Genomic DNA, 15331 nt, shown 5'->3' on the forward strand with positions numbered 1-15331 from the left:
AGTAGGGTGGTAATTATTTTTCTTGAAATCCTTCCTTGTCCTTATTGAACTGTAATGTATTTGTATCTCTTTCACTGTCAGAAAAAAAGCTTTTAAAGTGCGTTCATGTGCTTATGTGCGCTTTACCTGTGGCCTTAGCTGTCTGCTAATGTCATTGGGGTCCAAGGCGAACAAAGCCTCCCGTGCTCCGACGTACAAGACCCTCTCGTGGTCAGACAGAGTCAGCATGCTGTAGTTGAACACTCCCGGCACGCTAAACCTGGCCATGCTGTCCAACACATCTGGATCAGGGGACACAGAGACATCGGTGCATTACATCACATGATAACGCATAGCTGCATTTCTTTTGGCTGATCTGTTGACAGATGAATAACACCTGAGAGGAACATTTCACACTCTCCTTCGTGAAATTTGTTGATGTCTCAGCTCATTCGCACCTCCAAGCCTCACCCACTCCACCGCCTATAGATTAGTGTCATCCACCACGATTCATCTCTCCCACATCCTTTTGCTAAGATTTCGTGTTGTGCCAGCACACAGCCATTAAATGCTACCCAACAGAGTGCTGCCTGTGCCATGAGAGGTTTTTTTGGTGTCACTAAACAAAAAGTTGATACATACTTTTCGGTTTATATTCATTAAAATGGTCTGAGAATGAACTGCACGTCGACTGGTCTGGGCTCTGTTTTTGTGGCATCATAAAAATATCCCCCCCCCCAAGATTTAGTTTAACTGACAAAGATTTTAATTAAAACAACACAGCTGAAGTTAGGAAGGAGGTCAGACACGTCAGGTCTTGAAGAGTTTGCTGAGACTACCCACAATATCTAGCTCGAAGATCTCCTGTAAATTATTCCTGCACGATGGAGCACTGCACAGAAAGCTTCCCAAGCTCTGTATTTACTTTGAGAACCTGGAGCAGAAGCCATGTCTTCGGGGAAAGGCTGATAAGTTCCAGATCTACATGTCAGCAGCGAGATAAGGCCGGCGTCTATTTAGAAAAGCTGTGCAAATAAACAAGAGGCAATGATGCTCTCTCAGACCAGCCCTTGTTTTGATGAAGAGTGCATGGGTGTGTACCATTACACCCAAACATTATGAATCTAATAGCACAGTTTTCCAAAATCTAGAGCTTTTAAAGGGAGCATATCAATGAATGCAGATGATTGATCTAGGGCTGATATAAAGACTGAAAGAGTGCACAATCTGCAGAATCGCAACTAACTTTCAACGGCTTCAATCAGCCGGCGCTTTAATGCAAGTTTTAAAAGTGCGTTTGCTATGAGCCAGAAGCCGAGATGTTTGTATTCATACACTTGTTCAATAAAAATTCCATTAGGAGAGGTAGTTTTCAAATTGAGAAAATCGACTAATCTTGTTTTGGAAAACAACTTAAATTGTGTTTAGCCTCAATTTAACACAGCTTTTAGGCCAGAGATTGTTAAAGCACTTATAAACTCAGCATTGCAGTATTACAAAAAGAAGAAGAAAAAAAAATCCTCATTCTTTGAAAAGGAGCAGAGTAATCCAGGCTATACAGAGCAGCAGTACACAACAATACAGGGATTTAAAGTTGGACCTGTTGGCATTATTATTTCAAATGGAAAATGCAAATGAAAGCGCGATTGGACTCTTGCACTCCCACACGTAGATCACATTTTAATGCAAGGCTTTACGAGCCCATATAATGCTTTGTTTATACAGCTTTTTGCACGTGTAAAAGGTCTGCAAACCCCTCAAAGCAGTCTGCTTTTTATATACTTGCCAAAGCCATACGTCTAACTTTGCACAGCACAACAAAAGTTTTGCTGTCAGCTGCTAGAGAGAACATTCACTCCTAGAACTTGAGGAAGTGAAGACGCAGTGGCTTATTTATTTTTGATGGCAGAACCTTACATTATTATAACATTGCTTGAACAGAGCTACATCTCGACATTATGATGCTGAGGGACAATTAGAAACTTTTCACATCGACTTTTGTGCTACAGTGCACTCCATGCCGAGCTGGCAGTGTTGGTAGTGTACCCCAACCATCCACATGTGTGAAAAGGCGACTTGGAGAGCGCAATCTAACAGACTAATGAAATATTGCTGTAAAGAAAGAGATTCGGATATGCATCTAATATTTGCACAGCTCATCTCTCCAGAAAGCCTAATGACATTTTTGAATAATCTTTCTGACAAACGGCGCTCTGCTTTTACCGTTACCTTGGAAATAGGAGAAATAAATGGTCTGACACAAGAAGTTTGGTAAACAGTACTGTTACTAAGTTGCTTTTGCAGGACTCTGCCCTTGTTCTGAACTCAGTTCTGGTCTAAACACAAAGGGCTTTTGTAAATTGAGTGCTGCACCTATAATCAAAGAAATAGAGTACAACCTGTCAGTCAGAGGAAACTGTACGAACGCATAATATGGGAATTCTAGTTATGGTCCTTGTAGCACACTCTGTGAAGTGGCTCCATAGTGTAGTGGTTTACGCATTTGCCTGGTTTGATCTGGGGAGGAGACGTAAAAGCTTTTGGGATTGTGTCAAACATGTGGAGGCACCTGCTGTGGTGCCCCTTGTAAATAAAAGAGCAGCTGAAAGTAGCGCTACATGGTTATATAATCAATCTAATGCAGCAGTCCCCAACCCCCGGGCCACAGACCGATACCGGTCCGTGAGTCGTTTGGTACCGGGCCGCGAGAGTTGAGGCTCGGGTGTGAAATTTAAGGTTTTCAGGGATTTTATCGTTGGCTCGGTTTCCCTGGGTCTTTTACCGTGTTGTAGTTGTGTGTCTTATTTTGAAAGAAATATTTACGCGTTACCATAGCGACCAGAGAGCATTAAGGGGCAGAAAGGAGGACGTTACGCTCAATGTTGTTGGCGCATTTCACGAGGACGCTGCTAATAAAGTTACACACAGTGAATTTGTGTTTACTATTATATTTACAAAATACCACAGTTTTTGTCTTGGTCGTATCATTTTATTTTGTTGTATTTATCTGCAACACCATAAAGGCCTGTCCGTGAAAATATTGTCTGACATTAAACTGGTCCGTCCTGCAAAAAAGGTTGGAGACCGCTGGTCTAATGTGCTTATATGTTCTTCATACTTAGTTCATGGACTGTATGTGAAAAAAGCGTCATTGTGGACTACTGTCTTGAAGCCTCGCATTGAACATTTTGCTCGTGGTTCTTTGAAAATAAAAGACGTAGGTGAGTGCTTGGACTTGTCATTAACCCTCTCAGGTCTACGTCATCGCCGTGATCCTAACCGTTAAGTGCGTCCAAGTCATCAGAGGTTAACCACCTTTTATTCTGCATTAAATCTGTATTGAAGACACAAAACTAGCGACTGAAAACATAACTAATCAGGAAATAACGTCTCAAGTCAGACTCTTTTTCTTCTATTCTTCTATACAAGTCACCCCCTGCTGGCCATTAGAATCCCTTCTACAACACAAGGCTGGTTTTCTTTCTCAGCTGTTCCTGCAACTACTGCTGTAATTTGATTAAAATGACAAAATATTACTTAGCTCTTGTCAACTCAAGCTATCATCCTTTGACATGAAATAGCTGAACTGATTTGATTCATTCCAGGATTGTTTAATTTGTTGTGGATTACTTGCAATTTGGGGTTGTTTGTCTTTTTTTGCTGCTCACAGGCTGACACAAACAATCACAGAAAGATTATGACAAAAATCACAAAATGTTCTCTCCGAGCTCCCATCTGCGGAGAAATAGCTACAGTCGACTTTTTTTCCATAAAATTTTTAAAAAGGCACAGCTACTGTTTTGCTGTTCGCTCTCAGACGCACACACACACATGCCTACATACACGCACCCACATATACACACACACATGCGCGCGCACACCATTCAAATCCCCCGACAAGCATACAGACAAACTAGTGGTGCAGAGCAGAAGGGAAAGCTGAGACAGAGACGAGAGGAAAGAGAAAAAGGATGGTGTTTAGTTTTCATTATCCACACTCGTGTTGCTTGTAGTGTCACCTTGTTCTCCTGCTCCTCCCCTCTCTCGCTTTATCCAGGCTGATAGAATGTGTGCAAAATGCGAGGCGACGACAGCCAGCGCCCGCACGTAATGTGATCTCATATACTGAATAAGGATATTTCTTTTTTTTGTTTTCTATGCCACCAGTATTTTCACATTTTCGCCTTTTCCCCCCCCGCTTCAACTGAAAATAGCAGCTGAAATCCAGGGAGGGAGCATCAGGAACCGGTGTGTGATTTATGGTGTGACTAACTGCTCATGTGATGCTGTGGCCTACTTGGGACTAAATAGACTTATATACAAGGAGAAGCCTGTTCTGGTTGAAGGAGCACGCCATGTGTGAGCGGGTTTGTGTGTGCGAGACGAGAAAGCGAAGTTAAAAAAGAAAAAAAAAGGAGACATTTTGTAAGCTTGAGAGTGTAAACTATTTAATCCTTACAATGCCCTTGCTTTTAAGGTTCAAAGCCTTTTTTCTATTCTCTATGACCACTTGATACCAAAAACACAATAATGCTGGCACTACAGTTAAGCAGAACAAGGACAAGGGAACATCCCTAACAACCATTTAACCTCGCCCCTGGCCCAAGATTGCTTTGTTATCTAAGACAATTTCCAAAAAATGCATTGTTACAGCCAACTGGTGACACATTGTCCTGCTTTGCACAGACTTTGATCTCTTCTCCTTCATCTCAAACATATTGAGGCAGTGTTCCACATCTTGGTTGGCTCTGATTCTGTGAGTTTCACAAGAAATGTGTTGCTCTAAAAGGAGATGTGCTGACCTGTGAATGCATCCCTGCTGAAACCCAGTGATGATTGAAGACAGGAGAGCAGCTGAATTAATGGTTTAACAGCTGCCGTGACAGTAATAAGGAATACATACTGACAACTGCACACTTTGCTCAACATGTCACTGTTGTTGTTGGGATATAGTCATCCTGCAGCTACATCCTAGACAGGAACGTTGTGAAATCTGGCACAGTGATTGAAAATAGTCTCATTACACCTCAACTATTCTAGATTTCTTAACTATCTAACTAGCATTTATGTAAGGAACCATGTGTCTGGGGTTTTTCTTTTGGTTAAAGCTAATTCAATGAACCCCAGCACATCAGTTTCTACCATTACCATCACCAGATTATATGAACTAGAAAGTGACGGCCTGGTAACTACTGGGCGCTACTCCCTGACTGCTTGCAATTAGCTGCAGGTAGTTGCTGTAAAATCAATTGCTAAGGCCCCATTCACACGTGACCTAGAGGGCAGTCAGTGATCTCCGGGTAACCGCCTATCACTAGGTGAACCTGGCTGCCAAAGGAGCTGCACCAAGAACTCCCTTGTGATTGCTTTGGTTGCATTGATTGATGCGGTTTGCATGGAAGAGTTAGATTTGTCTGCATGTCCCTGCTTACTGAACAGCAAATCCATTGCTTGAAAACCCATTTTGGTAATGCACAAAAAAGTATGATTTGATCATTGAGGGGCTCTGGGGCAAAAATGCACTCTAATAACTGGTGCACACACCTGCAACAGATTTCTAAAAGACAAAATAGATTATTGTCCATTGATCATAGTTAAAGTACTTTGAGTGTGAGCTTCAGACCCTTGAATTAAGTTATGTATGTCTTTATTTGCTGTAGGGGCAAAACAGATGCAAAAACATAGCAAATATACCAGGTTTTTAAACCTCCAAGGTCTAACAAACCAATTTTAAAGCAGCATTTGGACCATCTTAGACCACTGAAAGCCTTTAATTTGGACAAGTTCAGCTTAAAGAAATCCCAAGTCGTAACATGTTTTGAAGGGTACAGAGAGATGGAAGGGAGGAGTGAAGATATAACCAAAGGAAGGAAGGGGATAAGTAGTGAAGTCAGCTTATTATCTGAAGAGCAGTGGCGTATAAACATTGGGGGGTATGTGCGGATGAACGGGCTAGATGAGAGTGAGAGGAGAGAGAGGGAGAGAGCGGAGGAGGCTTCCTCGGGGGAGAGCTGAACACATCTGCTGTGTTCCACACGGCTGGGCAAAAAAACTCCAGAGCTGACATGTGTACTGAGGTACACATACACACACACATTTGTGTGAAGGTTCTTGGCAATCAGTGCGCGCGTAAACATGCACCCACAGTGAATAAACACAGTAAAAGACATTGCACTTGCACACACACACATGCGTTCAAAGTCCCAAACAAGCTCTCCAGGGTACCTGCTCAGTGACTTCAACATCCCTCCACCAACAGATGGAAAGTTTTGCTCCGAGTGGCCTGTTTGAAGTGATCAGCGGCTCTGTCATTAAGAGGCGATGTGGGCACGTGCGCTTTCCACCTTACACTGCACTGTGGCACCCTGAGGCTACCTGTGGGGTGCGTGTGTGGCTGGAGGTCGCAACCTCATAAGTGAGAGGGTTTGTTGACAACAAACACAAGACTTGTCCACAGGTGGTATGGTTCATCTCTGTGTGTGTCAATGGGACGGGAAAAAAAACTCCATCTACACGATCAGAAAAATCCTGAAGGAAGTATTTTGTACACACGGCATACAGAAAGGCGTCTTTCTTCTCTGAAAAGAACTCACTGTTCTTTAGACTGAATGTTATTTAAAGCCTGACACTTAGACTATTTTCAGATTTTTCCATCATTTTAAGGACCTGGTGATTGTGTGTATGTCTGAGGGCGGTTTGGGTTAAATTACAAGGCCTTTGATGCCTGGATAAAACAATCACAGGGAGCAGAAGAGAAGTGAAAATAAAAGAGTGCAAATAAGAAATGAGGAGCAAACATGAGGGGAGGTGTAATGAGTTTAACAGGCAGGGGAGCAATACAAACAAAAGAACAAACAGAAAGCCAGAGAGCCTGAACAGTGCTGCTAGAAACTGAACTTCGAAAGATCTTGAACCTTGAAATCAATTCAGTTGATGAAAAATCATCTGAAAACAAAATCTGCAAAACAGTGATTTGATGACTTTAGATGTCAAACAAAGGTTTTGCAGTTTTTAGACTAGTGCCTGATCGAACGAGGAAATTTAAGACCGATATTTGGTGATTTAAAACCTGATATATCAGCGGATATTTTTCGTCTTTCAGACACAGAAAACATAAACAGAGTTCTCAAACATTTATGTGCAGTTATTTTTGAGACCTTACTAATATCATGTAACAATGCAGTTAAAAGTTATGTCATGGATCACTTGACCTTACTGGGATCAGCTGATTGTTGTGTTTGTGGTTTTCCAAACAAACCACAAATACAACAACCAGCAAGTTGCAGAGTGCCCTCTAGTGGACACATTCTAGTGTATTTCTCTCTTCAAATCATCTTTAATTTTTAAATGATTCATTGGTTTCGTGGTGGACCACTGGAGGGCTCCACTCATACCCAGTGTACAGGAAGTGTGTTGCTGAGTTTTGTGGCGCGATGTAGTCAGTTGTTGTTAGGTCAAGAACAAAGTTGGCGTGAGAAGTGAGAGCTCTCGTGTCGTCTGTGTTTACCTCCACAGTTTATTGATTTATCGTTACATATCCTGACACTAATATATTAACAAATATTAGTCAATCTATATTGATTTGCTTACTTTTGGACCTGAGCCAAGTTTACAAAGAAAAGACATTAAACTGATCTCGTTGCAGCTCTCTTTTACATGTGACCAATCGGCGCATTACACGTACGTACAACTCAAGAAACGAATGTTTGTGCGTTTAAATAAGCCTACCCGGATCAGTACAACGCCACAACGTTGAGCTGTGTTGCACAGATGTGTCAGCGTGTCCTTGAATGCACCGAAACAGGCATTTCACACAACCCACATAAAACGACTGGAGTGTTCTGCAAAACTATCAAGTGGATGGCACAGTGCAGCGTACGAGAGGAAAACCTTGTCAAGGATGAAACGCTTTCATTTGTTTACTTTCACGTCATAAAAGTTTAGCAGATCAAAAGCCATCTCTTAAACATAGTATGTTATTGTTTCTTTGGATACAAAAACAAGGACAAAAATGTCTTCTTTGATCAAGTAACACAGATGAACTTAAACCAAATGCTGAAAGAAATCAAGATGTGACTGCATTTCATTCTGTATGCAAATGTGAGCTGTGTGTGTACTTGCTTGCATTTAGACCCATCATATGTGTGTATGAATGTGCACGACTCACTAGGACATGTCACGGTCAGGTCAAAGCTTCACCACCCTCCCTAATCTAAATCAAGCCAAGCTAGTCCAAACAGAGCTCCATTGAAGAGGCGGGACACGGGGAGCGCCTGTTGCTTCATGGCCGGGTGAAAAGCTCTCAGTCCGGGACTCGCCACTGCGGTCAGCTTCCACCAGCCTTCCAGCCTTCCTCTCACTGTCTGCTATAAATACACCCAGCCTCTTCTTATAGCTTCCAACCGCCTAGCCACTTGCACACTAAACTGTGATTAAAGGCCTATTTTAGGGGGCGCTTTGAAGCAGCGACAAAACGGCGAATGAGAGGCAGAGACAAGACAGACAGAGGAGGGAGAGACGCCGCTCAGCGCCCCCACACAATCATCCAGATAGACCCTAGCGTGTGCACAGACCTCCATAAGAGCAGGCACCCTTTTTGAAAGAATAAAAACAACACTGCTCTGACAAAGACACACACACATGCACGCACGCACACAGCAAAGCTTCGTCTGCTCAACAGAAGTTCACAAGGAAGGCAGGTGTACGACAGAATGAGAGCATGAAGAAAGACAGAGACATTAAAGGGAAAGATATGCATACCCTTACTAGCTGAATCTACCTATTGTTATTTAGGGCTCATTAACACTGAGCGAGTTTCATTGGAATTCATGTCAGGACCGACTCGATGCTGAACAAAGCAAAATAATACCAAATAAAGGGACAGGTTTTAAGGTGATACATTTCTTGTTTCCACGTGTAAATCCTTGTTTGTAGCATCTGTTTTCTGTAAAAGCTTTATTGTTGCCGCTTTTGATAAACAGTCACGCCTATAGAGCGCTCAATTCAGGAGAATTGGAAGAGAGCGTGATGGAGTGGGAGGGGAGGAAGTGGTAAAAGTGGATTAACACAAGAAGAAGTGAGCCCATTGGGGGTGGGGGTTGGTTTTCAGGGGGGATGACGAGGCAAGATGAAAGGAAGAGGTGGGGGCGACGGCGGTGGTGGTGAACAGCCTAGCTCGGTGGGGTGTCGCCACTGCAATCCACAACAAGCAGAACAAATCAAGAACCGGTTGAAGTCAAGAGTACAGTTTTTCCATGCGTCATGGTTCAGCATGTATGAGCCTTACAGCGACGGGCACCAGCTGTGGTGAGCCAGGCCGCTTTGTGCACAATGCTGTGTTGATGACACACACAGAGAGATACAAGGGAGCCTGTGGAGTGGAATGGAGTTCGGGATTTTAAAGGCCACAACCTGCAGTGATTTCACAACAAAAGACACAAAGACTATGGAGAACTACAGTGAAAATGTGTCCTCATGCTGTACGCCAGCGGTCCCCAACCTTTTTTGCGCCACAGACCGGTTTATGCCCGACAATATTTTCACGTACGGGCCTTTAAGGTGTCGCGGAACCGAAAAAAAGAAGATTTATTCCTAACACACGTGAAAAGACCCAGGAAAAACGCTGAAAACCGATAAAAACCCTGAAAACCATACATTTCAAACCTGAGCCTCAACTCTCGCGGCCCGGTACCGGTCCGAGGCCCGGGGGTTGGGGCCCGCTGCTGTATGCAGTTAAATCTGGTTTAGACAGACACCAGTGGTCTGAGTGTATGCGTTTGTCCTCTTGTGTCTATTCATTTTCAATTCAGCGGCAAATTCTATTCAGGAATTTGCTGCTCAGAGTCTTGCTGACTGTAGTATTAACATTCAGCCACCTCAGTGACAGCACATTCCAGTTCTGACATTTCTGACGAGTATCATTATGTAGTACTTAGTTCAAGCATTTTTCTACTCATTTAATCACAGTGCAGCTGTGTAGAAGTGGACCTTCTATGCTCCATATTTTTATTAATGGACTGTGCTTGAACAGCCTCGCTTGATTTTACAGTTCAAAATATTCCTTATGTGTCTTACGTTGGGTTTCAGTGAACCCTCCCATCAGTTCATCCACAGTCTGAGAGAAGCATTTTATCTGCTCTCCCCTTCCCTACAACTTTCTTACTAAGTGATAATCGCAAAATAAAGATCTGAGGATAAGGACGGGGGAGCTAGAGGTGCCAGAGATGACCATATTAGCGATATCTGTTCTCAGTGACATCATATAGATGCAAAAATAGAAAAAAATACTAGTCGTTGTCCTCCCTCAGCCTCCTACTTGATGTTTCTTCTTGAGTCATTACATCCACAAGATTTTCAGAAAACTTGACCTTAAACGCATTATCTGTACATACACTGACCTCATTGTGTGAAACACAATAGGAATATTTAATATGAGCATGTGCCACTTTAACCCCATCAGTTGGCAGGCCATGAAAGAAGAAAGCAATCAAATCGACTGCTTAAACAACCCGTGAGGTGTTGTGCGTCATTCTTCATAATCTAAAACCGTTGCATACAGTTTGCGTCCCTCACTGCTGCAAAAAAAAGGTCCTTTGGATAAGAGTACCCTCAGACTGGCATTTTCATTTTAATGCACATGCCCACTTGCCCCCACATCAGCCCTCACGAAGTCAGAACGACAACAGAGAGCAGCGCAGGTCTCGACATTTGGTCCCGGCTGTTAATCTTCACCGACCAATCAGCACAGGGTCAGTGGATGACTGGCACTCAAGCAGATAAAAAGCTATGATGAATCTCCTCCTTCCATTCCCTCCCACTTTTGTCCCCCCACCATCTATCCTCCCAGTCACGCACAGCCTCTCTCTGCCTCCTCCTCTCCCTCGCTCTCAACCACTCATTACTGTAATTGGAGGGTTTGAGGAGATAAGGCAGAGAAACAGAAAGAAGGAGGGTAAAGAAGAAAGAAGGTTGAGAGAGAGAAGAGAGAGGTTTCTGGAGGTCAGAGGCCCAGCCCTTTTCCAATCTGCTTCTACAGAGTGTATGTGTGTTTTTTTCTCAATCTTTCTTTTCTTAAATCAAGAGGCGTACATTTGCTTTGGCCTTTCTTTAAAGATGCAGGGCTCATTTTCAGCATCAAAGCTCGCTAGGTTTTCAAGCATAATATCAAATTTGTAAGGGCTTAGATTCTACAACTTCTTTCTTTCTTTCCTTCTTTCTTTCTGTACAGCTGTGTTTTGTCAGATTTCTGGCTTACCAGCCTCTGTCATTGGGCTGGGGCTGAGAAGTTTATGTGTGGTTGTGTATGAGCGTATGTGAAAGCTAAAGCCATGGAATAAAATATGGTGTTCAGCAGAGAAAGTCAGTAAGGACTGGGACAGACGGTGGTGTTTTCAGCTAAAGCATTTTCTGTGGTCAATGGAAATTGGTCAGGTTAAGTGTGTGAAAGTAGTAGCTTAAAGCAACATAATGGATACTACAATCCAATCGAATCCAAAAAAGCAGGTGCAAAAAGAAGGACAAGGTCAGATTTGAGGCGCACAGACAACAGATATCTGAAATCTGTTCCACTTGTAAGATTAAGTAGCGAGGCGGGCAGAATGTTGCCAAGAAATCCCACAAAAAACACTCGCCTGGTGACATGACCCTAACAGATGTGTAGACCTGGGTTAATGTCAACTTGACAAAATCAAAAAACAGTTGCTTGTTTTGAATTAAGAGAACAGCACATTCATTTCAATATACTTCCACTACCTTATAGACGCTACGGGAAGGTTAATTTAAAATAAACCCTATATTTGGTTTCTGGCTTTTCTGCCATTTGCACTACCACCGCACATCATTTCGCTCTTTACCGTTATTTGTACAAATGCCACCTACAGTGAGACACCTGTGCAAAAGTTGTTGCACTTGGAAAGACTTGCTGTGTTCCCCAAACCTTTTTTTCATCACCACATTTAAGCCCAGCGTGAGCACAGAGTGACAGGGAACTGTAGCAGAGAGGAAAAAGCTGCTACTTTTCATTATTCATATAGGCTAGTGCAGTGCACCAGTGCAGCTAAATTAAGCTGCCCTGTTCACAGACTCCAGTGCTATTGTTGAACTGTATTCCATTAAGCTCTTTATTAAAACTGACAATATATCATGAGCTAAAACTGTGTTTGTTCCTTCCAGCTGTTTGTAGGAGTCTTTCATTTAAATTTGTTAAACACCTCTGGCAACAGCAGGGTCAATTTCACTTTTAATTGCACCAAATCACAAGAGCATACACCCTGAGACACACTTATATTTTAAAGGAAAAGACCCTATTATATTAGACCCCCCACCCCCAAACAATTAGATGTCCCCCTCCATCCCAAAAATGCACAATCTAACCCTATTTTATTTTACCCCTAGTTTGCTACAAACTACTACTAGAGAATTAGTTTGACCCATTGTTAACGAATTAGGTCCTCCGGGAACCAGCGGGCTTCTAGTGCCTAATGGGTAAGTCAAAAAGTAGAAAAAGCAGACAGCATCTCAGTATTCATGGGTAAGAAAACCTTTTGCGAAAAAGGATGAATGAGCAACTTGTACAATATGAACATAAATGTGAAATATTATCCGTATAAAAGGGAAAAAGAAATCAAGACACATGCACTACATCAGGGTGCAGAATGAGAAAATATGAGCGAAAAATGTAAAGTATGTAAATTTTCAGCACTCATTAGCAGCTCCACGAGGGCCATACATAATGTGTGTACATAAAATGTCTCATTAGAAGCCAACAGTGATTTCTTTTCCCCCCCTCCACTAATGTGGCGAGTGGCTGGTGAGGAATAACAACAGGCCTAAAATTTCAAATGTCAACATGTGACTTTAAAAAAAAATATAAGAGGGGAAGAAAAAATAGAAGAAGAAGAGGGGAGATAGCGAGACACAGAGAGAGGATGTTTGCTTTTCTTCTCCTGCAACCCCGTGTAAGCCTCGTTTAATTGCAGGGTGTGTGAGGGGGGTGGGGGTAAATATTATCTCTTCAACCATCTCTCCCCTACCATAACCCAACTCACTCAGCAGCACACACACACACACACACACACACACACACACACACACACACACACACACACACTCCCCTCCTATACCACCTAAAAGCTCCAAATCCCTCAGACTGTCAACCAAGCAGTATACACACACGTATAAACAAGGGGAGATTAGATAGGCAGATTCACAACTACACACACACACACACACACACACACACACACACACACACACACACACACACACACACACACACACACGGACATCTCCCTCCAAACAAATACGTATAAACAGAACGGCCCTCCGTCGCTCTATATTTTCCTTCCGTCTTCTTTTATCATCGCCCGTCTTCTTGTGTCTGTCTAACACGCACACGCGCTCACATGGATGCTTCGCAGAGATGGTTAGGTGCAATGTGAATTGCTGGGTGAACGGCCGGCAGTTTGCGTCTGTGTTTTCCTCTCTCTCTGTCTATCCTCTGAAGCTACTTTCTGCCCTTTTAAGGCAGTTACTGACTGGCCTCTCTCCCCAGTCTCTCGCTCACTTTCCTGCTTTCTTTCCATTATACCTCCCCTCTCTCTCCCTCTCTTTTCATTTTGTCTCTCCACTCCAATCCATCGTTCCCTCTTTCTGCAGCTGTATCCCCCCCCCATTTCTCTCCTATCTCCTTCTCAGCACTGTAGCAAGAATCCATCCATATAAGTCATTTAACCCAGTAGCAGGGCCTGAAAATCTCATTTTTTTCCTTCCCCTCTCTTGCCAAGCGAAGAAATCTGTCAACAGGTATGATAATCCTGCTTGTTTCCAATGCAACTCATTTTGCATCAAGAATCTCACTGCACGTGAGAGCCACACTCAAATCAGAGATGACGTGACGCGATCTGCCTTTCTCCTATGTTTCATGATGAGATTTTTATGATGACTTTTATGACAGAGGCACTCCCGATATGAAAGCGAAGCTGCACGAGAAAACACGGGAGTTGTCTTTCAACACACTTTTTTTCTAAAAAGGAAAAATGCAAAAAAAGGGTTATTTATTCCTTGGTAGCAGATGTCCCCGTTTCCCCTGTCTGGTGTGTCTTCGCCACAAGTGTATGCCAGCCAAAGTGTGTGCCGGCTAGAGTGCAGCAGCAGAGATCTGTGCTGCTCTGTGCCAGCGCTGGCTTCACTTTGTCACAACGGAGCATTTCACCACAAACTATCAACACCCTGCTGATTGTTTTTTCCCCCCATCTTCTCTGTCCTTACATTACACCAAAAACGCCAGTGATGAGGTGTTGTAAGGATATAGAAAAAAAAAGAAAAGGAGAATGGGAGTGATAGCGGCTGTGAAAGAAGCTTTAGAAATATCCCCACGCTCCTTCGCCGCTGCCGCTACCGCCGTGCGCACCATTCTCCTCGAGAGCGGCTGAAATCGAAGCTGTTTGTGAAAACACCATAAGAGCATTTCAGGTTCATACGATGAGCCGCGGCACACAAAGCAAAAGAGGGGAGGGGAGGGATAAAAGGCAAAAAAGAAAGAGCAGGAAGAGAGAGAAAGGGAGCGAGAGATATGGGATGAAAGGTGGGATAGGTGGAACAGAGAGGTGAGAAAATATACTTTTTCACAGCTTTTTTCCCCCCCACTTCTCTTTATAGTATTTCCCTAATCCCCAAGAGAGTGAGGCAGCTCTTCTCCCTGGAGGGATTTAAAAAAAAGACTATTTCTTAGCTCGCAACAATTGGCATTGTTCAGTGAAGAAAGCTGGGTTTGGCTGCAGAGGAGAGCTGAGATAAATGGTGCAAATTCAGCTGAGCGCTAGGATTATACTGATGCATTGTTTCACTGAGGGTCGATGTGGGCCTTATCTCAGAAAACCTCCACCTCTGATATAACAGAGAAATCCTCCTGATTGTTGTTATGGAATACATCTGTCCAATTATTGGTTTTGTATCCGATGCCTGACCAAATAAGTCATTTCAGTGACTGATCTATCAGTCTAATAAATCGACCTTATTGGCTCGGTCAGAAGACCGCATAAAAATGAAACATTTCTTTTAGAGGATTCAGTCAGTGGATATAATATCAGGGATGTGTAAATGTATCACCTTCTGTAACACTGGCCAGAAGTGGCTAGGGATGGGTATCATTTAGGATTTATCCGATACCAGTACCAAATCGGTACTTTTGAAACGATGCCGGTGCTTAAAGAATGGAGAACACAAAATTGGCCCACAAACCTCTTGGCTGTTTTTTTGTAAAAAGATAACAATGTTAGCCTTTTCTGCAGCTATAGGGGATTTATGGTATCACTCTTGGCTGGAAGCAGTGGTTAATCAATGGAAAAAACAC

At 43.0% G+C, this 15331-nt stretch overlaps 1 protein-coding gene across 2 annotated transcripts in view; it reads right to left on the reverse strand.

Moving 5' to 3' along the window:
• The window catches only part of sema4c (sema domain, immunoglobulin domain (Ig), transmembrane domain (TM) and short cytoplasmic domain, (semaphorin) 4C), a 113000-nt gene that overhangs the window by 39408 nt on the left and 58261 nt on the right, over window positions 1-15331 (reverse strand). For both annotated transcript variants that reach the window (XM_082555961.1, XM_082555962.1), the window contains exon 4: window positions 127-281. In XM_082555961.1, coding sequence (XP_082412087.1) covers window positions 127-281 — 155 coding nt within the window. The remainder of the gene's footprint in view (window positions 1-126; window positions 282-15331) is intronic.

This window comes from Aulonocara stuartgranti, assembly GCF_965226115.1.
Source record: "Aulonocara stuartgranti genome assembly, chromosome: 12".
In the NCBI taxonomy this organism is placed as follows: Eukaryota; Metazoa; Chordata; class Actinopteri; order Cichliformes; family Cichlidae; genus Aulonocara; species Aulonocara stuartgranti.